General features: G+C 37.0%; 4 protein-coding genes across 5 annotated transcripts; 2 read left to right on the top strand and 2 right to left on the bottom strand.

Moving 5' to 3' along the window:
- Window positions 1-4,098: 4,098 nt before the first annotated feature.
- On the bottom strand, window positions 4,099-6,121 carry LOC140785021 (AAA-ATPase At2g46620-like). The gene has a single exon (XM_073132704.1). The coding sequence runs from the start codon at window positions 5,932-5,934 to the stop codon at window positions 4,372-4,374; it is 1,563 nt and encodes a 520-aa protein (XP_072988805.1). The 5' UTR covers window positions 5,935-6,121; the 3' UTR covers window positions 4,099-4,371.
- A 3,374-nt stretch (window positions 6,122-9,495) lies between these two features.
- LOC140784157 (uncharacterized) lies at window positions 9,496-13,830 on the top strand. Of its 2 annotated transcripts, XM_073131391.1 has the most exons (7): window positions 9,496-9,787; window positions 10,045-10,191; window positions 10,386-10,484; window positions 11,566-11,757; window positions 11,914-12,033; window positions 12,116-12,187; window positions 13,271-13,830. In XM_073131391.1, the coding sequence occupies exons 1-7, from the start codon at window positions 9,515-9,517 to the stop codon at window positions 13,493-13,495; spliced, it is 1,128 nt and encodes a 375-aa protein (XP_072987492.1). In that variant the 5' UTR covers window positions 9,496-9,514; the 3' UTR covers window positions 13,496-13,830. The 2 variants fall into 2 exon arrangements, with proteins under 2 accessions (XP_072987492.1, XP_072987493.1); XM_073131392.1 differs by lacking the exon at window positions 10,386-10,484 and having other exon boundaries at window positions 9,504-9,787.
- Window positions 13,831-15,071: 1,241 nt separating this feature from the next.
- LOC140784115 (uncharacterized) lies at window positions 15,072-19,090 on the top strand. The gene is made up of 8 exons (XM_073131323.1): window positions 15,072-15,386; window positions 15,835-15,979; window positions 16,113-16,281; window positions 17,235-17,505; window positions 17,598-17,863; window positions 17,946-18,161; window positions 18,396-18,504; window positions 18,646-19,090. The coding sequence occupies exons 1-8, from the start codon at window positions 15,236-15,238 to the stop codon at window positions 18,705-18,707; spliced, it is 1,389 nt and encodes a 462-aa protein (XP_072987424.1). The 5' UTR covers window positions 15,072-15,235; the 3' UTR covers window positions 18,708-19,090.
- A 1,582-nt stretch (window positions 19,091-20,672) lies between these two features.
- On the bottom strand, window positions 20,673-23,375 carry LOC140784540 (uncharacterized). The gene is made up of 3 exons (XM_073132018.1): window positions 22,920-23,375; window positions 21,710-21,869; window positions 20,673-21,056 (listed from the first exon to the last, which is right to left on the bottom strand). Exons 1-3 carry the CDS (start codon window positions 23,149-23,151, stop codon window positions 20,858-20,860), a joined length of 591 nt encoding a protein of 196 aa, XP_072988119.1. The 5' UTR covers window positions 23,152-23,375; the 3' UTR covers window positions 20,673-20,857.
- Between the last annotated feature and the right edge of the window lie 2,249 nt (window positions 23,376-25,624).

The following is a 25,624-nucleotide window of genomic DNA, read 5'->3' as shown; positions in this document are numbered from 1 at the left end:
TTTTATCTCCCTATAAATAAAATGCTAATTAGATCAATATTCATTTTTATTGAAAAAAAATTACTGAACAATTCAACGATTTATTTAAAAAAAAATATAAAACGCTAAAAGATAAGTGTTTTATTATTAAAACACTAAACAAAAGATATATAGATAAAAATATAAAGAAAAAATTTTATAATATCGTAACTTTTTGACATTTTTATCTAAAAGTCAAATAATAAATTTGTCAGCATTTTATCTAAGACTTTGATATTAAATTTGAGGTATCATTTATTTAAATAAATAGAATATAAAAAAAGATTAGTTTGTTCAAAATTCTCTGAGGCCTTTGATTTGACCATCGAATATATATCAAAAATACGCATTCAATAGTTCTAATCATATCAAAATATGAGTACAAAATAAGCTTTTTGAATATGATGGATATGATTCCACTTCGGCTATATATATATATATATATATATGCAAGCTAACACATAAATCATATATATTAGATGATTCTACTTATGTTCAAATGTAAATATAGAACTATCCTTTGAGTATAATAGATATGATTTAAGCGTTAACTGTGTGCAGCTGACGACTATTTAAACTGACTGGCACAAGATCGGCCCAGACAGAATCCCAATATGCACACATAGCACATTATTTTCCCACTTCCATAGGCTTATATTTTTTTGGTGTTCATATTTAGCACTTAAAATGTAACAGCATCTTGGCCTAATGGCGCAGTTGAACAATAGTGACAGATTCAGCTGGCTTCTATATCACCAAACAAAACCAAACACCTCATAATAGTCAGGTGGTCATATCCAGTACTATTTATTATCAGTTTTAGATGATTTTTTATGGGTAGCATGCTCATATTAAAGTGTTAAAAAAATAAAAAATAAAACAACCACTAGTTCAAGTGGGACGAAATTATATGTCTTTGGTCAACAATAAAATCACACTCTGAAATTTAAAACACAATAAGAAAGTTATTGTTCGCATAGATATGCTGAAATACTACTGTTACATGATGTATAGAAATAGTTAGTGGCATACGCGAAGCCACGTAGCTATAAGAGGGCCAATTATCCCTTTAATTTTAAAATCCTCCCTTATTAATAGTTCTATTTGGCTCCTTCTTGATTTAAAATTAGTTCCAAATATTGTTCTCTTTCCATAAAGAACTACTTTAATTTCTAAAATAATTCATAGTAGCAGAAATGCAATATATATTTTTAGTTAGAATATTACCAAAATATTATAAGATGTGAATAATTTTATTTTATTTTATTTTATTTTATATCAATAAGCTTGTTGTTGCTTATGCTTTATTTTTTTGTTAATGACAAAATTGCAGTAGGTTGTCTAATCTATGATACCTAACTATCTTATCTCTTTTTTTATCGGCAAATTAATATTATTACTACACCTTTGATCTGAATGAAATATTTATATTACATTCACTTTACCTAATAGATTCATGTCTTTATTCTTTCGGACTTATGCTATTACAAGCCTCATCTAAATCTAAAATCAAAATTATTTTTACTAAACTTTTTTTCTTTTGAATTTTGGTTTGATATCACGGTGGGTTTGAGTTTGGATTCTGCTAATAAAAATTGTTTGCAACTTGCTATCTTGCTCCTGTTGAAAGGACTTAACACCAAACTTTTCTTCCCATAAACTATTGATAAAAGATAGTTTAATACCAAAATTAAATTCACCTATAAGACTAACCAACGCATTATGAAAACCCTTGTAATAATATGGCAGGTTCTTGCAGCATATAAATATTGAGTTTATAGCTCTAATGATGTTAATTTTTGAGAGTTAGACGCATAAGAAGACTTCAAATTATTGCATATTCTTCAACCTTGTTGGGTTGAATTTTTTGGTCAATGTATGTGTGTTTGTGTGCGTGAAGAAATTGAAGGCCAAAGACATTTAATATTTAGACCTAACATTTGGACTAGAATTCCAAGATAAGTTGCAACCACCAATCTCCAGTAGCTATCATACGAAGGTGGAAGGGTGACATAAGATATCAAACCTTGCAAAGAGAAATAATGTTACAACCAAAGTTGAAAGAATTTTTGTCTTGATATCATACCGACTTTGTCACTTCTTTTTACCTAATTAATTAATGTGTTATCCTTCCAGACTTAATTATGAAGCAAAACTTTACCAAACTCCAGAGACAAAGCTTCCTACATATATACACAGACTTTGAGGTGTCTCCTAGAGGTAGGCAAGAGTAAAAAGATAATTATATAAGCCTACGTAATTTATATAATTACACACGTCTTTGTTCTTTTGCCTTAAAACTAATGGATAGGAAGGAAGCACAAGCCTTGTGGAGTAATATTCTACCATGTTCTCAGTGTTCCACGTAGCCTTCCACGTCATCCGTACATGCTGAGCTGGGTGTATGCTCAGATCCCCACGTGGCGGAAGGCGAGGGAAGCAAAGCGAGAGACGAAAACATGAAGACAAGTAGTTGCACTGCATTTCAAAAGGAAGTGCTCAGATTGATAATTAATATGAAGAAAGAAAGTAAAATAAACGGTCCTCTTTCTTTCCTTTCGTTTTCTTCCCATTTTTTCGATCCAGAGATTTCAAAGCTGAGTCAGATGCTCAGTTCAAAGTAAAACTTTAACTAATGACAAAGAACCTAAATACTTATTCCCTCTCTCTTTCTCTCTGTATATATATGGAAATAGTACATATGTCATATTAATCTTCTTTTGGACTTGTTCAAATGGCTAATTCCGCATAGTGACAAAGGAAAGGTAAATGGTCTATAGCTTCGATTTCGTGATCAAGTGAGATGAAAACGAAAGAGTATTTATTAGTAATCTTATATATATATATATATAGTCAAAAAGACTGCATGCCCATGTCATCCCTTGATCCAAAGACTACTTTGGAGTTTGGAGAAGATGGAGTCAATGGAGTTGCGTGCCCTAAGACTCTAAAAAAAGATCAAAAGTTTATCTCAGGAGGTCCTTCATTGGAAAGTGTAGTCGTATGTGAATTAGCTACCGTGTGTGTGTGTGTGTGTGTGTGTGTGTGTGTGTGTGAGAGAGAGAGAGAGAGAGAGAGAGAGAAGTATTCAGAAGAGCCAAACAAGATAAACTTTGGCAAGATTTAAGTAAAGGTGTTGGAACTGAACCCTAGAAAAATGTGGCTAAAATTGAATTGGACCAGGTGCAATTTAATTACTAGTAAACTTATCCACATTGGTAGTTGTTAGATAGATACGGTGGTTTAGCTTATAGTAACCAAATCCTACATTCACATTGACAACAACAAAGGAGAAATATTAGTAGGATAAGAGGTAGAGTTGGAGAAGCAAAGGTCTACTATCTAATATCTATGAGGCAAAGCTACTTATTGTTATTTAATGGCTTAAGCTTTTGAATTAATTGCTTGTCAAACATTAATAGGTTGTGATACTCTTCTATCTTCTCCATTTTTAAGACATTAAAATGTTAGTGCTGGACCATCTCAATTTTGTGGAGATAATAACAATCCTAACTGTGGGCTTGATCAAGTGATCAACTCTAATTAATCAAATTAAGATGCCAATTTTGAAAGCTCGTACAGAAGACAACTGTCCATGATCTTAGCATCATGACCTACAATTTGTTATAATCTTTATGGATCACACAACTCATTAGCTTTACAAAGTATTTGCTAGCCAGTACTTGCATAACTGTCTATACTTAATTCAAATTGCTTTTAACTAATGAAGCATTAGAGTTATGCTTACTAATATTAATTGCTACTAAGTCTTCCAATAATTTAATGGTAACAGTGGTTTGCTAGCCTGTAATTAAACTATGTTTATATATGATTAATGCTCATTTTAAGATCATCTTTGCTTCTATTATTGTTGTGTCATCGATCCAACTTTCATGCTTACATCTATCCTGTGACTTTTTCCAAATTAATGCATGAAAATTTGTTAAGCCATTATATTTATAATTTTTAGCTTAGACTAATATAAGACATGGAGCTCACTAGTAAGCTAGTCGGCTGGGCTCCCATTTTGGCGATAGCAGAGTTAGCCTTAGAAAATAGAAACAGCTCAACTCCTCGAGATTCGTGTAAATCAACTGCTTGCCATATTATATATCTTAAAAAGGGTCGCGAGTTTCGAAGCACACGTGTCATTTATACAATTTACATGAGCCCTTCGCCCCTTCCTCCTCCTCCTCCTCCTCCTCCTCCCAGTCCCACCCAACCAAAATAAACCCCAAAATTCAGGTTAAATAAAGAAAAAGAAATTTAAAATTTAAAATTCTACTCCCTTAAAAAAAAAGAGGAAAAAAAACACAGAGTACGTGAATATTCTCTAAAAACCAATGCTTAGATTCACCATTCCTTCTCCACGTTACCATTCGCCGGCAACGGCGCCGCCCCCTCCGCCGCTGACGGCGACGCCGCCGCCGCCGCAGCCGCCATCGTCCCTTCCTTCCTGCTCCCATTTCTAATCTTAATGAATCCATACAACTTCTTGAACTCCCTCAAAGTGGACTCCTTTCCGAACCCAATCGCCTGCCCACCTCCTCCATTACCCAATCCACCGTTCTCCCCACCGCTCCCCAATCCGTTCACCATCTCCTCCAACCTCGTCCCCGACCAGCTCTCCCTCAACCTCCTCGCCCCACCGATGGTACTCCTCTCCACGCCCATCGTCTGCAAGGCGTTGATCACCGTCTTGATCGCGCGGCTCGGCGATCCCCTGTTCGCAATCATGATCTCACCGACCTCCGCGGGGCTAATCTTGACCCCGGATTGGAACCCTTCTTCTACTTGCGGATAGAGCTTGTGGTCTTTGAGACCCAGGTAGCTACTCGCCAAGGTCTTGAACGCCGCAAAGTCGCACATGGGGAAGTGGATGTGGACGTCGAGGCGACCCGGCCGGAGGACGGCGGGGTCGATTGCTTCCTTTCCCCCGCCGCCGCTCATGGTGAAGACCATGACGCGCTCCTCGCCGCAGCAGGAGCAGATCCCGTCCATGAAGTTTAGGATCGAGGTGAGCCTCGCGGTGGTGGTGGAGGAATCGAGGGAGAAGTCGCTGAGGTAGCGGTCGAGGTCCTCCACGAGGATTAGGGATCGGGGGGTGGTGTGAAGGAGGAGCGACCGGAGGTCAACTCCGCCGCCGCGTGAGAGGTCGACGTCGTAGACGTCGAATCCGAGGAACCGCGCCATGGCGGCGGCGAAGGAGGACTTCCCGGTCCCCGGCGGGCCGTAGAGGAGGTAGCTCCGCCGCCACACCCGGCCGAGCCGCTGGTAGTACGTGCGGCCCTTGAGGAAGCTCTCCAAGTCGGATCGGATCCGCACCTTGAGATCCGGATCCATCGCGACGGTGTCCAGCGTCGCCGGGTGGGTGAACGCCACAGAGGACCACCGCGCTCCGCCGCCGCCGCCGGAATTGGTGAACAGGCGCAGGTCGCGGCGGCGGAGCTCGATCTCGTCGGCCACGGATTCCAGGTGCTGGAGGTAGGGGCGGAGGACGCGCGTCCGGTCCTGGCGTCTCACGCGGATCACGAGTCGGTCGGGCTCGTTGGTCCACGTTAGCCGCGCGCCGAGGAAGGAGTCATGGGCCGAATGAGCCGGCCCGAGGAAGAGGGAGAAGTCGTTGGGCTTCCGGGACGAGGAAACGAGGGAGGCGGCGGCGGAGTCCTCGAGGGACGGCAACGACGCCACGTAAGCATTCGCCTTCCGATACAAGGGGTTCTCCTGATTGCCCTCCGTGCACCGCGGGATGGAGAAGTTCTGGTACACCTGCGCCTTCTCGTCCAACCACCGCCACCACCGCCCCACTAGGTACACCAAGGACTTCACCGATAGAACGATTCGGAGGATTACCAGACCGCATAAGAAGGTTAGGACCAAGGAGAAGGGATCGCTGCTGCTCAGAGAGAGCAGCATCGTCGCCGATTTTGTACTTTAAAAAAAAAGAAAAAAAGAGCACTTGGAATATAGGAAGGTTGGGGATGAGAGTCGAGAGACGATGAGGTTTTAAGTGGGGAGAGGACGAGAGAGAGAGGAGAATGGAAGGTGGGAGACGGCGTTGTATATAGCTTTGTGCGAACGAGTCCAATGAGTAGAAACCAACTCGTAGATTAGAAGATTTTTAATTTATTTTATTATTTTTCCTTTTTCTTTTCTCCTTTTTGCGAAATTAAAATTGGACGGTGGGGCTTTCACAGATCAGATTCGGTGTGGGCGGATGGACCGGGGGAGATTCAAATCTAATCTTTTTACTAATCGCCTGTCAAAATTCCAGATATACCCTTCAGAATCCGATTCATCTTTATGGATTTCCTCCTCCTCATACGGATGGCAGTAATTGAGTCATTCACATCTTATGGCCTGCCTTGTAAGCTTTGTCAGCTGCAGTATCTTTCTTTTCTCCTTCTCTTTCTTAGTGGGGGGAATTAAATGAGTTTGATTGCTGACGGAACTGGAATTCAAACCTGCCGATGTTGCTATTGCTGGTTGTTTGACATTTGAGACACTTGAATGGAAACTCCGTTCTAATAAGTCTAATGTTTGAACCAGCCAGCGTAACTCTTTACAGTCGGCGAAAGTATCGTATATAGACTTCTTTTACTTTGACTAGGACTAGGAGTCTTCCGTGTTTAATATCATCTACCACCTTTACTCCGGAGGGAGGGAGGGGAGTGGGGGGACCGTTGAGAGCTTCGTCAATGGGTTGGATAGTTGAAAGGGCACTCCTTTGAAAGGTGAGCAGGCCCATAACTTGGACAGTAGATTGCTGAGCAAAGCCAGTTAAGTCTCATTGGTGTGGCGCCGCTCAAAGCAACACCTCCAAATTATTCCATTTCCCTATGGATTATTAGTGTATCAGAGGAACTTTATTATAACAAAAGTTTAGAGCTGTCAAACTTTGATTTTTCTTGTTCAAAATTGTAGATATATACTAGAAAATTCAAGAGCTATCCTTATATCTTTAGCCCTTCGAGAGAATCCAAAAGCTGTCCATAATTCTATAGTTAGAGAAATGTAGATATAGAATCTGACAGGGTATGGAATGTCTAGTGGAATTCACCTCTGTATCCATCTCAGTTTCCTAATAGTGATGTACTCATGGGTATTAAATTGGCAACAAACTTGATAGTTATATTTGTTTAATTTTGGATACAAATTTGTTGGTTTTACATACATAGAAATGTGAGTTTTTTTTTTTTGGGTTGTTGTTGAGAGAGAACTTAGAAATGTACGGTTAATTTTTTAAAAATTAAGTGCATATACTATAAACAATACAAAAAAATACAATTAGGTTGCACAAGGACCTACTCAAGTAGATGACGTAGTGAGGAAATAACTACACCACACTAAAACATCATTCAATAGTCTTAGCCTGTTAGGCTATTTAAATGTCTTCTTCATTTTTCTTGTAAGTGTTTCTTTCTTCTGTCATTGTCTAAAGAGATAGAGATTGAAGTGATATTTAAACCACTGACACACATAGTATATGCTGAAACCAAGAAAGATCCAGTATTAGTATCCATATCATCAATAGAGAAGGCCCAAGATGATCTCAGCTTATTTTCACAAACAGCATTTTTGGGTGGTGTGAATTGTGATTGAGTGAATGGTTGCAACCTACTGCCTCTAAAAATCTAAATGCTTGTGCGTTAATGCTCTGTTTACACTTAACTCACATGCTCTGTTTATTCCGCGTGTGATCAGATCTAATTGTACTAAAAAAATTATATGAAAATTATACAACTACAATAAATCCACTTTATGAGATATAGAGTATAAAATTTAGAGTCAATCTTAGTATTAAAATTGAAATAATTGAATGATCTCTTTAGCTGGCCAGCTACTTTGCTAGCTGGATGTGTATGTGAACATCTCAATTTGCCTAATGGGCAGGAAAGGATTATAGTAGACTAATAAAGAATCCGGATATCAAATAGTACAAGTGCTATCTTAAACATATGGAAATAAAGAAATCACTCGTCTTTACTAAAGTCCAAGAAAAAACACTGTGAATTCTCTATACAAAATAGAAGTGGCATGCTACGGCTCTAACATGAGAAATTAAGGCGTGTTTGCATCTTTAATAAATGTTTCTCCTTGCAGTTCATCACTTCAAGTTAGCCATTATTACAATCTAACTGGCTCTGCGAGGTGCATAAATGGCATTGATAAGTTCTAGGAGAAGCATTGATGGGCAATTGATTAGCTTTGGTCATAAAAAATAGAGCTACCACGATGTGTAAAATTATAAATATTAATGATAACCATATGTGCATCCAATTTCGGGTGGACAAGCTGTCCCCAGAGGTTACATTAGCAAGTTATTAAATCTTTTTCTTTATTTTTGTAAGAGATAGGAAAATGAAAAAAAAAATCCAATTTAATAATCTTTAGATTTTAATGGGGTTATTTATATAAAAAAAAAGTTGAAAATTTTTATAATGAAATGTATATAATTTAAATATTTTTTAATGTAAATGTTCTGATTTTTTTTGTTTGTTTTTACTTTGTTTAATGCAGAGAAAATAGGGGTAAGAAATGGGCCAATATCTGTCAACTTGGCCCATTTTTACTTGGGCCTCAGTCTGGCTAAGCCTCTCTCTCTCATCTCCTCCAATTTCAAACCTTAGTATTGGGTTTAGGAGGACCGGAGAAGCATTTCCTATTTTTTCTCCTTCGCCCTTCTTCTTTCTCCCTCTTTCTTTCCCTTCTCATTCCAGTTCTCGAGACTTTTACAAAGGAGCTTCTCTTAGGACCTCACAGTTTTTTTTTTCTCTCGTTCTGTTTCAGGTTGTGGTGTCATTATTTGGAGCGCTAGTGTCGATGTGGTATCTCGGTACTCCTTCCTAATGATTTTTTAAAAAAAATAATATTTATGAGATATATGGATTGAATAAAGTGTTAATGTATACAGAGACACTTAGATTTTACTAAATTTTAGCTAATATAATCAATTGCATAATTTAGATTTCAAACTATGCGTCATCGAATAAATGTCGAACTGCTCTTCAAAATCAATCGCACCGTAGTCATCAACCGAGTCGATTCCATAATCTTCATAGTCATAAAAAGTGTTATCTATCAACTTTAATAAAATTTAACCGATTCCTAATAAAAAAAATAAGTGTGCGGGCTTAGTCAATATAAAAATTGATATATTCTTGTTATACTTTGAGCCATTATATTATTATGTTTTCTTTCGATACCTATGTTTTTATTTATTTTCGACCCGGTGCATGGGCCTAATTGTTAGGACTTGTAAAGGGTCTACATTTTTATCTCGCTTTCTTAATTAATGGATATTATGCTTGTAATCTTTGGATCTTAATAATATATCCATCGGTCTAAAAAAGGGAGAAAAAAAAGCTCTATCGGATCCTAGGATGTCAACCCAAATCGGGTCCATTTCCCAGGATCCACGTCCGCTGGACCCGGACAAACCTTGTACTATTTGTCCATCAAAACCCCTTCACACACTCGTAGTGCGGCTCGACCTATGTTCGCCATTCGGAGCTGGTGGCGAACAACGCTCGCTTTGCAGACCCGAAGCTGCACCTTCTCCATGGCGGCGGCCGCCTCTTCGTCGCCCTCTTCTTCTCCCAAGAGAGCTAGAGTTCCGGCCTTCTCGAATGGCTCCCAAAACCCTAACCCTAGGAGGGTTGGCACCCACAACGGTAGCTTCCACTGCGACGAGGCCCTTGGGTGCTTCATGATTCGCCTCACCGATAAGTTCTCCGGTGCCGAGATCGTTCGAACGAGGGATCCCCAGGTTCTTTAACTTTTCTTGAAAGAACTTATAAAAATATCTTCTCGTGGGGTCTTTCATGCAGTTGGTGTTTGTTCTGGAATCATGTGTTGGAAACGAGTCTATAAATTCTTACGGCGTTGGTTCGATGAACTCAGAATAATGCAAGAAAAGTTTTAAATTGGGAAATTTGTTGTTAGAACTTTCTTCCAAGCACTTACGAGGTCTACAAGGTTCGTTATCTTCGCGCTTAATGTTGCTCTTGCTATCATCACTTGCAGATACTGGATACGCTAGATGCAGTGCTTGATGTTGGTGGAGTATACGATCCGAGTCGAGATCGTTATGATCACCACCAGAAAGGCTTTAGCGAGGTCTTTGGCAATGGTTTCAGCACTAAACTTAGCAGTGCCGGACTAGTGTACAAGGTAGCATGATTTTACTTACTGTTCGGCCAAGTTTAGTCTAATCAAAGATAATATCCTTCTATCATGTTTACGTATTGCTTTAACATAACAAAGCCGTTGATATGTCTACGTTCCATTTACGTTCAGTTGATTGTAATTGCATTTTATGATACTTCGAGAGTGGTTATTTACTTTATTCTACTCTATTGTTGTAGCATTATGGTAAAGAGATTATTGCTAAGGAGCTTGAGCTTGCTGAGGACCACGAAGATGTGCAGCAGTTATATCTTGCTATATACAAAAGTTTTATTGAGGTAGTAATTCTGAATGTTGATGGAACCATTGCATGTAGGTGTCACAAAAATGAAGGTTTTCTTTCTTTCCTTTGACATTTTTCAAACCCTTAAGTACCAGATGTGTGGCAATAAGGCTTGCCCCTTGTATTCAAGAGGCTTTTGATCAAGTCTTAGAAACATCCTCCTCAGAAATAAGAGTAAGGTTGCATATGTCACTCTGCTAGCATAAGCGGGAGATTCGTGCATGAGGACACTCTCTTCTGATGAATTCTTTGATTATTTATATGTTAGACAATGGGACAGAGCCCTCCCTGATGCTCTAGTCATGTAGATCCATGCCATGTCCCAATGACCGTCAAAGGCACTATTTTTGTGAATTTGAGCACCACATGAGCTTGAAGCCTTGAACTCAAGGCACCTCATTCATTTGCCTAGCCATTTGTGACATGCATTGAGCACACTCCTTGCAATTGTCAGCTGATAGTGCTAAATCTAGGTGATGTAGTATATCTGTCCAATTTAATGGCAGTCAATGTTTAATGTGTTTTTACTCATTCATAGATATGGTTATGTTGTGGATGTTATATTTGGTTGTCATGATGTTACAGACCCACTAAATGAATCATATTCTTTCCAGTAAATGTCATTTCTTCGATAGTTGCGTTTCCACACTTTATGCCAGTAATATATGTAGTTGAATCCTTTAGGTGTAGTAACTAACTCGTTGAAGCTTCATTCACCCAGACTATCATCTGTGGCTGCCTCAGATTGACAGAGTTGCCCTGATTTGAGTTTAGCTTTTTGTTTACTTTAGAATTCTTGCTGTAATTGACTAAGTTGTTATAGGTAAATAATTATGAGTAAATCCTTAAAATAAATGCTGGTGTTTGAAATGGAATTTACTCGTCATTTGCTTCTACCATCAACACAAAGCAGTTGCATTGTCTTATTTCCTTGGTGGTCTGATAATTCATACTGTATATACTAGTCATTTGGTAAAAAGAAATTTTGACCAACTTAGAATGACTTATATGTCAGAATGGACCAACTTAGATTGACTCATGTGCGAGAATAACAGAATGGTTTTATTGTGTAACAGGCACTTGATGCCATTGACAATGGGATCAATCAATATGATACAGATCAGCCTCCAAAGTATGTGAATAACACGCATTTGTCTTCACGTGTTGGGCGTCTTAACCTGAACTGGATGGATCCAGACCAGTCCTCTGAGAAGGAAAATGCAGCTTTTCACCAGGCAATGGTGCTTGCTGGCAGTGAATTTTTGGAGGTGGAAAATATGTCTGCCAATTTATCTGTATTTTGTATGTTTCCGTGCTAGCATGCACGAAAAGTTGCTTCAGATGTCATGATTTCTGTTGAATATTTATGCGGAAGTGCTTCAGCATGATTTGACTTCATAACTTGTCTCTTCTTCTATTGCCAGAGTGTCCGTTTTCATGTCAAGTCATGGCTACCTGCGCGATCTATTGTTATAGAGTGTTTGTCATTGAGAGGAAGTATTGATCCAAGTGGAGAGATCATGGTTTTGGATAGATTCTGCCCTGTAAGTTCTTTATTAGTCACCGTTGTATGTTAATTGCTATACGAAATTGTCATTTCGTTATTTACAAATTTCTCTTTCACAGTGGAAGCTTCATTTGTTTGAGCTTGAAGAGGAATTGAAGATTGATCCTCCAACCAAATATGTTCTATACCAGGTAAGTTTGCCATCTCTGTAATCCTGACAAGTATTAATCATGAGTTTAGTAGTTTACTTCATGATGAAACCTTAAGATAATAGGCGGTCCTTTAAGCCTGAAGATATCAGTACAACAGCAACATACCTTAACTCTCAACTAGTATGCTCAATTAAAGTTATGCAGTGTCTTCTTCCTGCTTTTAACTATGCCTATTTTGGTCATTTATCTTCCTTGTGTCACCTTAAACTTGAATGAAGCATTCTGTCGTTGTGCACTAAATTTTATCTGTTGGATGTTTCACCCATGTATACACAAATTTATGGATATAGATTAGCGATGCTATTCTTCGGGGAAATAAAAGCTCTCTTGTATATTTTGATGCTGCACCATTTCCCTTTGTGGGAAAGGTAACCATAGAATTCGTCTTATTACCTCGTAAAAATGCAAGGATACTCCCAACTCTATTTTCTCCAGTCTGATATGTATCTTGTCGCAAGAAGTAATGAAGTATTTAGATGCTCTGGGGCCTTAGTTCATACATTGGTTGAACCAAGCCAGTTCAACAATTAACACCAAGCTGCACTGCCTGTTAAGGTGAAAGAACCCCTATTTGGCATTCACCTGTTGTATATAAGCTGTTTTTTTAGCTATGATATATGGAAGGAACTTTTCAGTTATTAGGTTTAGGACTTGCACTGGACATATTTCCTGGATTCTGGATCTATTTTTCTATAAGGCACAGTGCTTCAGCAACACATCACACAAGAAAGGTAGATAGCTGACTTGCACCCAACCACCCCTCATGTTACTCTCCATTCTGGGATCTTATAAGGTGCAATATTTTACCCAGCATTGTTATTTGTAAAGTTAGGCATCAGGTATTGTTGGCCATTCTTTTGCTTGGATGTTGGTATCTCGTACCGAAATAGTATTCTTAATTCAGGTCCAATCTAATTAATGATATGGCTGAATGCCTGAATGAAGATCTAGTTTACATTCCATCATGCGATATATCGTTCACTCATCACTCACCAAGTAATGCTTCCGATGCGAAACAACAAAACCACTGCTTATATCTTGCTTTTGGTGATGTAATTGCAGGATGAGAGGAGTAAACATTGGCGAGTGCAAGCTGTGGCGGTATCTCCTGACAGTTTCGAGAGCCGAAAGCCTCTCCCATTACCTTGGAGGGGCCTGAGAGACGATGATCTATCAAGGGAGTCAGGAATTAGTGGCTGCATTTTCGTTCATATGAGCGGATTCATTGGTGGAAATCAAACTTACGACGGGGCCTTGGCTATGGCAAGAGCCGGTCTCAAATTTTGATTCGAGCTAATAAGCAAATTTGAGGATGGAGAATATGAGACTATTTGGGAAGAAGCTTAAATGCAAAAGGAAATGCATTTTAGGACAGCTGGGTAGTCACTTTGACTTGTTTGCTTGCTGTGATGGTATACTATGGCGGACGTCAATCAACGAAGCCTTGTAAGAGATATTATGTCCCAATTTTTAGTACTGAATTCTTATCAATATTAGTTTACATTTCCCAGATGGTCATTAAGCGTCCATTTTACTTCTCTTGTAATGCACAGCAGATCTACTTGCTGGCCTTTGTAGCCAAAACTTATATTAGGTCTTGTTTACTCGTGGATTAAGGTTTATATTAGGTCTATTCTAGTATGAATAAGTATTTTAATTTCTAATACTAGAAGTAGAGAGTTAATATTTTTATAAACTATTCTAATGCTTAGTTTGATACTAATAGTAATAATCTTTATGATATTAAAATATTAGAGGATAGTGAATTTGTATTGAGAATTAATGATGTTTTTTATTAAATGATAAAAATATGCTTGATTGGATGTAAAATAGTATTAATAATATTTTTCATTATAAATGTGGATATTAGAATAAATGTGTACTTATAAATATGCGACAATGTGAAAATATATACATGTAATATATGGCAGTCTGGATATATAGTCATATAATGTCATGATAATGTCTGACAATGCATGGTTATGTAGCCAGTAAGTGGTAGTGCAGATTTATTCTTTGTACTACGATGCAGTATATATATTATAGTGTATTTAGTGTATTGATGTATAATCTTGCAATATAGCAATTGTAACTTATTATTAAATTATTTTTTAAAAAATTTATGAAATAAAATGAGAAAAAATAATAAATTAGTATACTAGAATAAACTGAGTTGTATCGAAGAAAGGCTTGTTATTTCCTTGTTGAAACACGGGATAAGAATTTATTATGAATCAGCATGTGGAGTGGAGACGCATCTACATACGCTACAAGGAAAAGTTTCTTTTTTTATCTTTCTAGAGTTATCTTTACCTTTCCGTAATCGTAATTAATGTTCCTCTTTAAGTGCATCGCACGTGCAGCATGCTCAATTAATCCATGGAAAGCACATAGACTTTTGTACTTTGGGGAGCCAACGTAGCCGTCGATCGAACCCTTTAATCTCGGAATCCATGATTGATCAAATCAGACGGCTCATGCCTCGTATAGATACATGCACCCTATTCTCGCGGCACGCACACCGACATTCGCGGTGCGAGATTAAAAATGCCAACTAACTCCAGATCTAACTCATCCTCATCAAGAGTAAAAAATAAGTTTGAAAAGGCCTGCCATTGAGGTGGATATTAAATAACTAATAAGATTTTATCAAACTAACGGAAAGATCTAAATGGATTACCACCAAACAAAGGAAAAGAATACTAAACATTGTTTGGCGTCAAGGATTAATCGATGGGCTAGCTATTCTTATTTTGAATCGACATTTCTGCTACATAAATTGCACAAAACTATTCTTTTAATTCAAATTATAGACAACATTCTGAGCACCACTTAATTTAACAAAATAAGCATTAGTCCTCTCGCAGGAAAGATTAGGCCCAAAGGAAGCAGCTCAACTTAAATATCCGGGCATTGACGCAAACACCCCCAGCCCCCAGGCCTTCTTAAAACGCTCTCGCTCTGCGTTAAGAGAGAGAGAGAGAGAGAGAGAGAGAGAGAGAGAGAGAGGTAGGAAAGCTTGGGAAAATGGAGGTGTTCTACTACATGGTGTTCGGGGGGCTTGCGATGGTGGTGGCGTTGCTGGAGTTGAGCAAGACGAGCAAGGATCGCATCACCACCTCCTCCGCCTTCAATTCCTTCAAGAACAACTACCTCGTCGTCTACTCCCTTATGATGGGTGCGTCCTGCTCTGGAATTATCCGAACCGGCTTTCTTGGTTTGTTAAGTTGTTAGATCTGGTATAAGAGTCGGGCTGGTTGATGTGGTATCTCGATTTAGGCACAAATGAAGATTCTTTTTTCCTTTTCTTGTTCTGGTTGAGTGATTGCTTAGGTTTAGGAATGCTTTACGTCTCCGATCTAGTGGCGTGTGTGTTAATTTTGTAATGCGGGCTGATTGATCTTAGATCTGTAGCTCTCCATGCTTGATTTGGGGTTTTGGGTTATATTTATAGATGCAATTGTGCTTGGAGATCCGGTTGTGTCGTAATTTTGGAAGAAGATCTCAGCTAGATCACCATGTTGGTGCAATTTTCAAAAATTGAGATCGGATTAAAGGTCGTTTTTCGTTATTTCTTTGTTTCAGCTGTGAATTGGTCTAACTGCAGTTTGTTTTACATGCATCAGCTGGTGATTGGTTGCAAGGTCCATATGTGTACTACCTCTATAGTAAGTATGGGTTTCTTAAAGGCGAAATCGGGCGGCTCTTCATTGCTGGGTTTGGATCTTCCATGCTGTTTGGGACAATTGTCGGTTCTCTGGCTGACAAACAGTGAGAATTTTCCTAATGAATATGCCGCATCTTCCATATTTGGAAGTTTTTTTTTTAAAAAAAAAAAGTCATGCATCTAAGGATAAAGTGAAATCTGTGTATAAGATCTCTGTGATTTTTTATGTGACTGCAGAGGTCGGAAGAGGGCTTGCATTACCTACTGCATATGTTATATTCTTAGCTGTTTCACCAAGCATTCTCCAGAGTATAAGGTATTGATGGTTGGCCGAATCTTGGGAGGAATTGCAACATCGCTACTCTTTTCGGCCTTTGAGTCTTGGCTTGTTGCAGAACATAATAAGGTGATGATATGATCCAAAGTTCCTTAATTTCTTTTGTAGTTACTTTCAACTCTTTAGGATACATAACATTTTGCTGACAGAAGATAATCATAGTTGGTGCTTTTCGTGGCACATAATTTGTTACTTTTTCATTCATGTTCCATCACCCTCGATCTTTATATTTCTATTAAATGCATTTCCCTGTCCTTTTTCCTCCCCACAGATATAGCGAAGTGGTTTCTCCTTGAGTCTAGAGCACCTTAAATTGAAGAAATCATTCACCATAACATACCATTTGGATTGATTTTGCTATGATTTTAAAACTTGTTACTTTTTTGTATATATAAATATTTGAACATCTTTTAACTTGTGAATTTGCTAGCGTCAGTCTCACCTTTTTTGTGTGATATTTGATAAATATATGTGTACCACTCAAGTAAAGAAGTAAAATTGAATACTTTGAGATTTTGCAATTGATAAGAGATGCAAGAAAAAAAATGATAGATTGAGTATACTCTGAGGAACACGGAATAATGAAATAAGTTAATAAAGCAGAAAAGAATTTGATGAAACCAGACAACTCTATTCATCTTGCATATGAGCTGGCACATCAAGAAGTACATCTAGAAAGTATTGCGCCTATTTTTGCTATTTGACTCAAACAATTTGATTAAATGTAATGCCTGCCCTTCTTTTCTCTCATTTAGGAGGCATCTAGGTGTTCTTCATATGCATATTTGTTAATTCATGTAAATGAGCACTTTATATTATTTACAAGTAGAAATTGAAGAACAGCAAACATCTGTGTGGATGTGGACTTGTAATTGGGATGATATATGTATGATGCCATTAGCCCATTATCTTCACTTCATAGTCAGATATGATTCAGGACTGGAAGGAACACTAAAATTGGTGATTGGTAGGTCGGAATCTTTTTATTTGGAGATCTGAGACTTTGTTTTGCTCTTCTGCAGAGAGGTTTTGATGCCCAGTGGCTGTCCTTGACTTTCTCCAAGGCTATATTTCTTGGCAATGGTCTTGTTGCCATCATCTCTGGGTTGTTTGCAAATCTTTTGGCTGATAACTTAGGATTTGGTCCTGTGGCTCCATTTGATGCTGCGGCATGTTTCCTTGCGATAGGCATGGTCATCATTTTCTCATCATGGGGTGAAAACTATGGAGATCCTTCTGATGGCAAGAGCTTGCTGGCTCAGTTCAAGGTTGCTGCTGTAGCCATTGCTTCTGGTAAGTTTTGGTTTAACCCTTATTAGGCCACAAAAAGAAAATCTATCTTGAGTTTGGGTTGGCAATTTCATAATTAATTATTTTGAAATCAGATGAGAAAATTGCTCTGCTGGGTGCAATACAGTCACTGTTTGAAGGTTCCATGTACACATTTGTGTTCCTGTGGACTCCCGCATTAAGCCCAAATGATGAAGACATTCCTCATGGCTTTATATTTGCTACATTCATGCTGTCTTCAATGTTGGGAAGCTCTATTGCCTCTCGATTAATGGCTCGTGCAACACTTAAAGTTGAAAGCTATATGCAGCTTGTTTTTGCAATCTCTGCCTTCACTCTCCTTCTCCCTGTTATTACAAATGTAAGATTTCTGTTTTCCTGTTGTAATGTTCTCTCTTATTTATGACATAGTCAATGAGAGTGATTCTGTGTGCGCTGAACAGTTCCTAGTAGCAACGGGTGGAGTAAAAGGTGGCAGCATGCCACTTGGTGGCTGGATCCAACTCTTTGGTTTTTGTACGTTTGAGTCCTGTGTTGGGATATTTTGGCCATCAATTATGAAAATGAGATCCCAGTACATACCAGAGGAGGCCAGGAGCACAATCATGAACTTCTTCCGGATCCCTTTAAACATATTTGTCTGCATTGTGCTTTACAATGTAAGCAAGCAATACTTTGGTTCATCAAAATCTATAATTGTGATGCATCTTCAGTTAGAGATATATATAGCTCATAAACCAAAGAAATATCCTTGCTTACTTTTCCATGGTTTCTTCTCGTGTGTGCCAGATAGTTACTTTAATAATTAAATACTGCTATATTGTTTCATGAAAATGATGGAACTATGTTGTTAGCTTATTCCTCTAAGACTGGTTCCTGATATATTTTTGAAGGTGAACGCATTCCCTATCACTGTCATGTTTGGCATGTGCTCTATTTTTCTTTTTATGGCGGCAATCTTGCAAAAACGGCTGATGGTGGTCGCTGAGAGCCATAGATCAAGTAAGTTCCATTTAACATCTAGCCTATGCATATTGATACTCGCGGATCATTTTTACTTTGTTCCTTTGCTTTCGCAAACAAAATATTCATCCTCAAAACTGTAAAAAACTTTTGTTACAATCTCAATGAATTTCCTTGCAGAGTCACAAGATTGGACTGCTTTGAGGGAGAGGAATGGTGAAGAGGAGCCATTGAATGCCTAATTAGTTCTTTAGGAATTGCAGTTCTCGCATCATAGCAAGCAAGAAAGAGTAAACATTCCAGCTTTTCAAATCCATGTTGTTTCAAATGGAGTGGGAGGAGTTCGATATTGCATTTTCAGCTTCTTAATGTTATTCAGAACCAACTTTCCATGTGAAAGAGGCTTATAAATTCTTAGATAATTTATTTCTGAGTAGCTTATGCCAATTAGTATACAAGTTTCTCTAGAGATCCAGGCTTTTTTAAGCTGTCTGAGCTATTCATTGTATTTGCTTCTAATTTTCCTCGTTTCTCTTCAGTCTTCACCATTATCTGTCTAGTTGAAGCATTCTGATACGCATGATGCGAACTTTGATATTAATGCAGAATGATTGGTTGCTAACAACAGCACTTGTATGTAGTTCATCTATTGATCATCTTGAGCCCTGTTACCAAGGTTGTCACCTGCAACTGCAATAACATACGTAGTTCATGCATGAAATCATTTTTGGTGCAATCTAACTATTTACATTGTTTTTCGAGCATGTCTTTCCAAAGTCGATAGCGTAGGGAAATGAAGTTAATGTTTGTATTTCCTGAACCAAAAAATTATCTGACCAGGATCAGCATAGCATCATGTTTTTTTTTTCACTATCAGAGTGACTATTCTTGAATTTTATGAATATACTCTCTCAGTGTAAAGAAGAAAATGAATGTAGATATCCTATTTATATTAGGCACCTTTTCTCTGTCATAGTGATTATGCCTTTCTGGCGCAGGTATTAGTTGATTTGGTAAAATATTTTTTACGGCAAAACATGGGCAACTTTGGGGCTCAAAGGCCCAAGTAAAGCTTAAAAGTGTAAATAGTGTACTAAACTCACTCTCTTTAGTTTTCTATTATCGAGCTAATTTTTTTATTCACTTCTGTTTTTTATAGATTTGATAAGTAAATATATGATATTAAAATACTCCATAAAATTTTTTATATTCTATCGATAATCTAACATAAATAATGTGTGTATCAATTAATTTGGGCTCAAAGTTTGTAAACGAATCAGATCATGATTTGTCTAACAAAAACTTAATTTAAACAGAAAAATATATGGATGAAACTTGATGATTATTCTCTGGTGGTGTTGTCTACACATTGGTTTTGAGTTTTTCACCAAGCTAACTCTATTTTAAATTTTGATCAAAATATACAATGCATAAACTTAAATATTAAAATGGGTTTATTTTATGGTAGTTTTAATTAAAATATTTAAATGTTAGGCGTTTTATTTATCTAAATATAATAACACAGATAATATCAGTAATTTTCTAAGTAAAGATCTTCCTCAGCTAAAAGAGTGAATTCGATAAGAGATATAAAATATTATCTAAACTGTTTTAATAAAAATGCTGATGAGATTAACATTTTACTTAAAATACGCTGATATTATTAGTATTTTACTTTTAAATAAGTAAACACTTAATATTTAAGTATTTTTAATTATCACAACAGTAAAAGAAACCTTTTTTTATATTTAAATTTGAGTGTTATCTATTTTGATAATAATTTTAAAAATAAATCTAGTTCAGTCAACTACTCGGTTTCCAGGAGGAATGCAACTCCATGAATTCCCAAAAACATCAATCATGAGCAACTCCTTTTTATCATCGTTTAACCATCGATATAGAATACAATAGCACTTCTTTTCCTGAGCATAAATGGCATTTGTCTCATTTCTGTACATAGAGACGAAATAGTTGTGGATGTATGTTTATTGGCAATTTGGCATAAAGAGACACTATAAATCACCATTCGGAGACTCCAAGTTCTACTCCAGGAATTTCTGGCTGTTAGGAGGAATTTGCAGGCCCTGATTGGATGCAAACCATTTCGAACTTAATTTAACCTTTTCACTTTTATCTGCTGAATAGTTTTGGCAACTGCAGAACAAACGCAGGAAGACTCGATACTCAATACTCAATAGGTCGATGAGTTGTTTCCCAGCTCTGTAAGTTTACATTAATGACTAACATTTCACATACTAAACACTGGAGTTACAGACAAAATCTGTCACAAGATTATAATATCAATGTAAATGCAAAATTATACACACTTAAATACAGGATTAACAATAGAGATTGATGATTCTGTGGTACAGAGAAACATGTAAGAACACCTTCACATCTTGACTCGCTTCGCATCGGCACAAGCAGCCTCCAGATCCCCAATAAAAAAAAGGATCCTGTCGCAGATCTGGTGCTGCTCTTCCTCAGCCTGCAGAGGGACTTCTTTCGGCTGGCCAGAGCCTAGGTACCTTTGGATCTCACCTTGATGGATGATATAGTAATCGTTTCCTTCTCTAATGATCTTTAGACCCCTGAAATAAATTTGAGAAAATTTGCATTAAGATAGAAAGATATACTCGTAATGAAGAATAGATTTTTACACATTGTATCAAGTAACCTTCCAGACTTTGGTTGAGCTAAACAAAAATGCTCAGCACTATCTCTACTGGGTTAAAGTATATATCAAACAAGTGTCATACTGTTTGTGCTAAACAGACTCTCTCAATATAAAAACTAGTACGTGCCAAAAGTATTGCGTAAGAGAAAATCTCATGCAAATGATCATCCTGCTTGCTTTGACATTACTTGTACCTCTGTCTTAATCATTCTGCTGGACTCTTGAATCCATCTATTAAGTTTTTCTCCTTAAACTAGATATGTGGATGATAGTTGTCATCCTACTCAGTCTAACTATGATCGTCACTTGTAGTAATTTTTGCTAGTCATGCAGCCAAAATTTGTTGTTTGTATAGACTTATCTGCCAAGTCAAAATTATGAGGTCCAATATGAGTTACTGCATCTATGAAACTATCACCATTAACTAAACAATCCGCAGTTTCTGTATAATTTTTGTGCTCAATTTGCTATTCTGAAGAAGAACAAAGATATTCAAAGACTGATATATACATACATACATACATACATACATATATACATATATATATATGAACTCTGATGACTCACAGTCCATATCGATCGCATCGGTCTTGCACAATGTAGATATCTTTCCAGGATTTGGAATCTTGCGGGGCATAAAACTCAGCAGAGTCTCCTCCCCATCTCTCCCTAAATAGGTTACCCCATAATGAATTGTCAGAAGCTAACTTCCTCCACTTTCTGCAAACTAGTTAGGAGTAACGGAAGTGTTAAAAATGCAGTCAGGCAAAGGTATATAATAATACTAGTTCACAGCAACAACAGACTACAAGATGCCATCAGCTTCAGATGTAATCCCAGTTAGCAATTGGACAGGCTAATTATTAAGGCCTGAAGCAGTTTAAAGATTCAAATAACTGTAATTACCAGCAAAAGCATTATGATCAATAGAAGCTCTTTTTTTTTTTTTCTTTTTTTGAGAGGAAGTTGGTTGGGCCCAAGGCAGTTATATATACTGAGAAACGAGGCAAAAAAAGGGGAGGACAGAAAGCCTTATAAGGAAAAGGTTGCAGAGAAAGAGTCAATAGCCGATAGGGGAGGCCGACGGAAAGCAACAATGCCACCAACTACACTGGTACCAGATCTAGAGGGAGATCCAGAAGCCCAAGGAGTACGTCGGCGTTAAAAATTCTGTTGTTTCTTTCATTCCATAATAACCACCAAAAATTCCAAGCACAAAATTCATCCGTTTTCTAAAGGAAGGCAGAATGGACTGCCTCGTCCTGGCTGCCCAGTAGGATAACAGAGAGTTCAGCCGCTGCGAGATCCCTAAGACGCTATTTAGATCTCCATCACTAATTTACTTTGAACAATTGTAACAATTGTAGTATAAGGCTGAAGTTTAGCATCATCATATATATTTATATGCATCATAGGTTGACAAAGTGATAGGCTTTGTAATCCTTTACCTGCAAAGAAAAATCTTGGAACGTACATTCTCATCTAACTTCTTGAAATTGTATTCAGTTCAGAATATTATCTGACACATGGCTCCTTATCTGATAATTTCCCCATTCTCATACATTTAAGTTTGAATGGCGTATATTTGACTATGCGCTAAGATCCAACACCAGATCTATCCAAATTGCAAAATTGCCAATTCTTAAAGAGATTGGCCAACCAACTCCAATTGCATGGAATTAGAACAAAATTGCACATCTTGAAGTAGGGTATTTATTAATCCAAAACTATAACAAAGTGCAGAAACAGAGGAGATAGAGAGGGAATTTCCACAGACCTTGGAGAGAGGCTGCAAGACTTTGGTGATCCAAGAGATCGAAAACTTTAAGGCAAAGCTCCCCCGGCAACCTTTCCATACCCCGGAATTCTAATCCCGCGGTTTCCCCTTCGATCACCGCCGAGAACAACGATGTCCGAGATGAAACGCACATAAGAGGAAGGAACTTGGCAGAGACGATAATATAACTATAAGAATAAAGCATGGCGTTAATCCCCAAAAATGTTGTCATTCGGACCAGGGAAAAGGGCAAAAGGGTAAATCCAAGTATCGACTAGTGATACTAATAGCACCGCATCATGCCACTTTGTCATCCAGCGTGTCAAAGTAACGGATCCGTTTCCAAGGGAAATAGAGGATGGATTATCTTTAATGATTTAATCCTCATTCTCCTTTCGTAATTTTAGAACAGATTATAGTTGAAAAAGTTGGTTAAAAACCCAAGCATGTCTTTAGAGAGTTTAAAAAAACAAAAAAGAAGCGACAGCGCCATGGAAAATTTTATCCGATTAGACCTAAATTTATTTCACTTTTTTTATAATTTTATTTGCATCACTTTAACTCCTTTTAAATTATATTTAAATTAAAACTATCATTTTTACTATATTTAATTAGAGATAAAAATGTAAATAATTGAGTAAACTTTTGCACTCATTTAATTAAAATTTAAATAATAAAATATATTGAACATAAGTATATGTTCATCATATTTTTATCATCTAAAATTTAATTAGTATTATTTAAAATGTGTTAAAAAAAAACTTATTTAATTATCTATAATTTTATTCCTAATGAACATTAGAATTAAAGGAGAGTAAAGTAAATGTAGACCTATCGAAGGGTGCAATGTCATTTTCCCATTGTATTACTAATTTTCAGTGTAATCCGTCAAAAATGACCAACCTGAGATAATAGTTTCTATTTCATGAGATACAAACCATTTTCACAGCAGATATCTATAAAAAGATACAGTTTGTCATCAATAACCACAATTTAGCAATCTTCTAATACCAAATCAAATGGTTTCACCCCCAAAAGCCTTTCAAGCAAATTAAGCTCACAACGGAAGTGTTCGATAAAAGCAGGGGAAAAATGAGGAGCAAAATCTCATTCCCATAACCATTTTCAGAATCTGAATTTGCGCTATAATAACAAATACACACAGGCAAATGCCAGAGGATATAAAAGAACAGAAAGATATAAACAAGGGAAAGGTGAACAAAATGAAACAAAAATAATTTTGGAAGATTTGAAAATAAAAGACAAACAGACCTTGTTTGACAATTTGACATGGTAACAGGGAATCAACTACCCATAATTAAATCCAGATAGTGAAAAAGGGAAACTACATTTCTAGAAACTGAGGCTTCCACCCATGCATGTCACATTAGACAACATAAAGTATAAGATATATGTACACATGCAAATTGGAAAATAAAGGGGTTGCTATTAAATCAATCAGTCATATAGGGAAACTATATATACTTTCGAATACAGTGTGTTCTAATGGAAGATCAAAAGTCTTCTCATCTATTGCAATATCTGATTGGTTGATGACCAGCTGTAACCTTACATTGGAAAATAATAATAGCACTTTCCTTGATTCCGAAAGAAAAAAGAGGACATAAGATCCCAACTTCAACAGATAGGCAACTCGCAAGATATAGTTCATCCACATGAAAGAATCAATAGGTGGAACATATAAAGAGGAACCCTCCAAGTATTTCGAAATTCAGATTTCCCCTTTCTAAATCAATGTGCCTTGTAAACAAAATGAACAAAAAATACATGACTTATGATTTATAAACTTGCACAAAACGATACAATGAAGAAAATGGACATGCACTTCAAACCAGGAACTATTAGTTCATCTTATGATTTCCCATGTGCTAGATAAATCATACAGAAGTGAAAATTTTAAGTGCTTTTAAGCTGGAGCAGGAATTAGATCATAAAGATAGGAAGAAAAGATAAGATCAGGAGCACAAGATTTCCTATTTAGAAATTAGAACCATAATAGAAAATTCAATGTAGTTGACTAAGTAAAGAGCCAGGCATTATATAACAAGCGAAACTAAATCCATTCGTGGCATGTCGAAATAATATGACTTTATTACCATTTCTACAAGGAATGCATCTCTACTAATAATATTTATACTACTAACTTATTGCTGAATATAGGTACAAAAATTAATAGTCAACAATCTGTTGGCATAAGTCTAAAAGATGCAAAATGACAGTAAAGCAATATCAAGTTAAGTACAATAATAACAAACATCTCATCCAGTTACAACATTTATGAAAAAAAATTAATATCAAGTTCTTTTCTCTTATGGAGACTAAATATATTCAAAATCCTGCTCAGCAATTCTCGGATGTATATATATGCAATTTAATGTGTCAAAATGCACAAAACAGTTATCAGTCCATACATGAAACCGATGAATTTTAAGTGCCAACAAATGCCCAAGCATACCGATAATTCAAGCAATGGGTTGAAGTTTAGATTCATCCTAAAACAAATACCAATCAAATATCCACAAGACTCGAGTACCTTCATATCATTTCAATACTGCTATATATTTTCCACAATCCATTCTACTCAAACATCATAAACTTGTGTACCCTATACAGTAAAAGGGGTTGCAAGAAGTAGCTCCTGATAATTGAACACAAAGAGATAATACAATATGAATCATCAAAGC

The sequence above is a fragment of the Typha latifolia genome, chromosome 3, assembly GCF_019914945.1.
Source record: "Typha latifolia isolate L0001 chromosome 3, TyphaL0001v2, whole genome shotgun sequence".
Lineage (NCBI taxonomy): Eukaryota > Viridiplantae > Streptophyta > Magnoliopsida > Poales > Typhaceae > Typha > Typha latifolia.
This window is presented reverse-complemented; position numbering and strand designations above follow the sequence as displayed.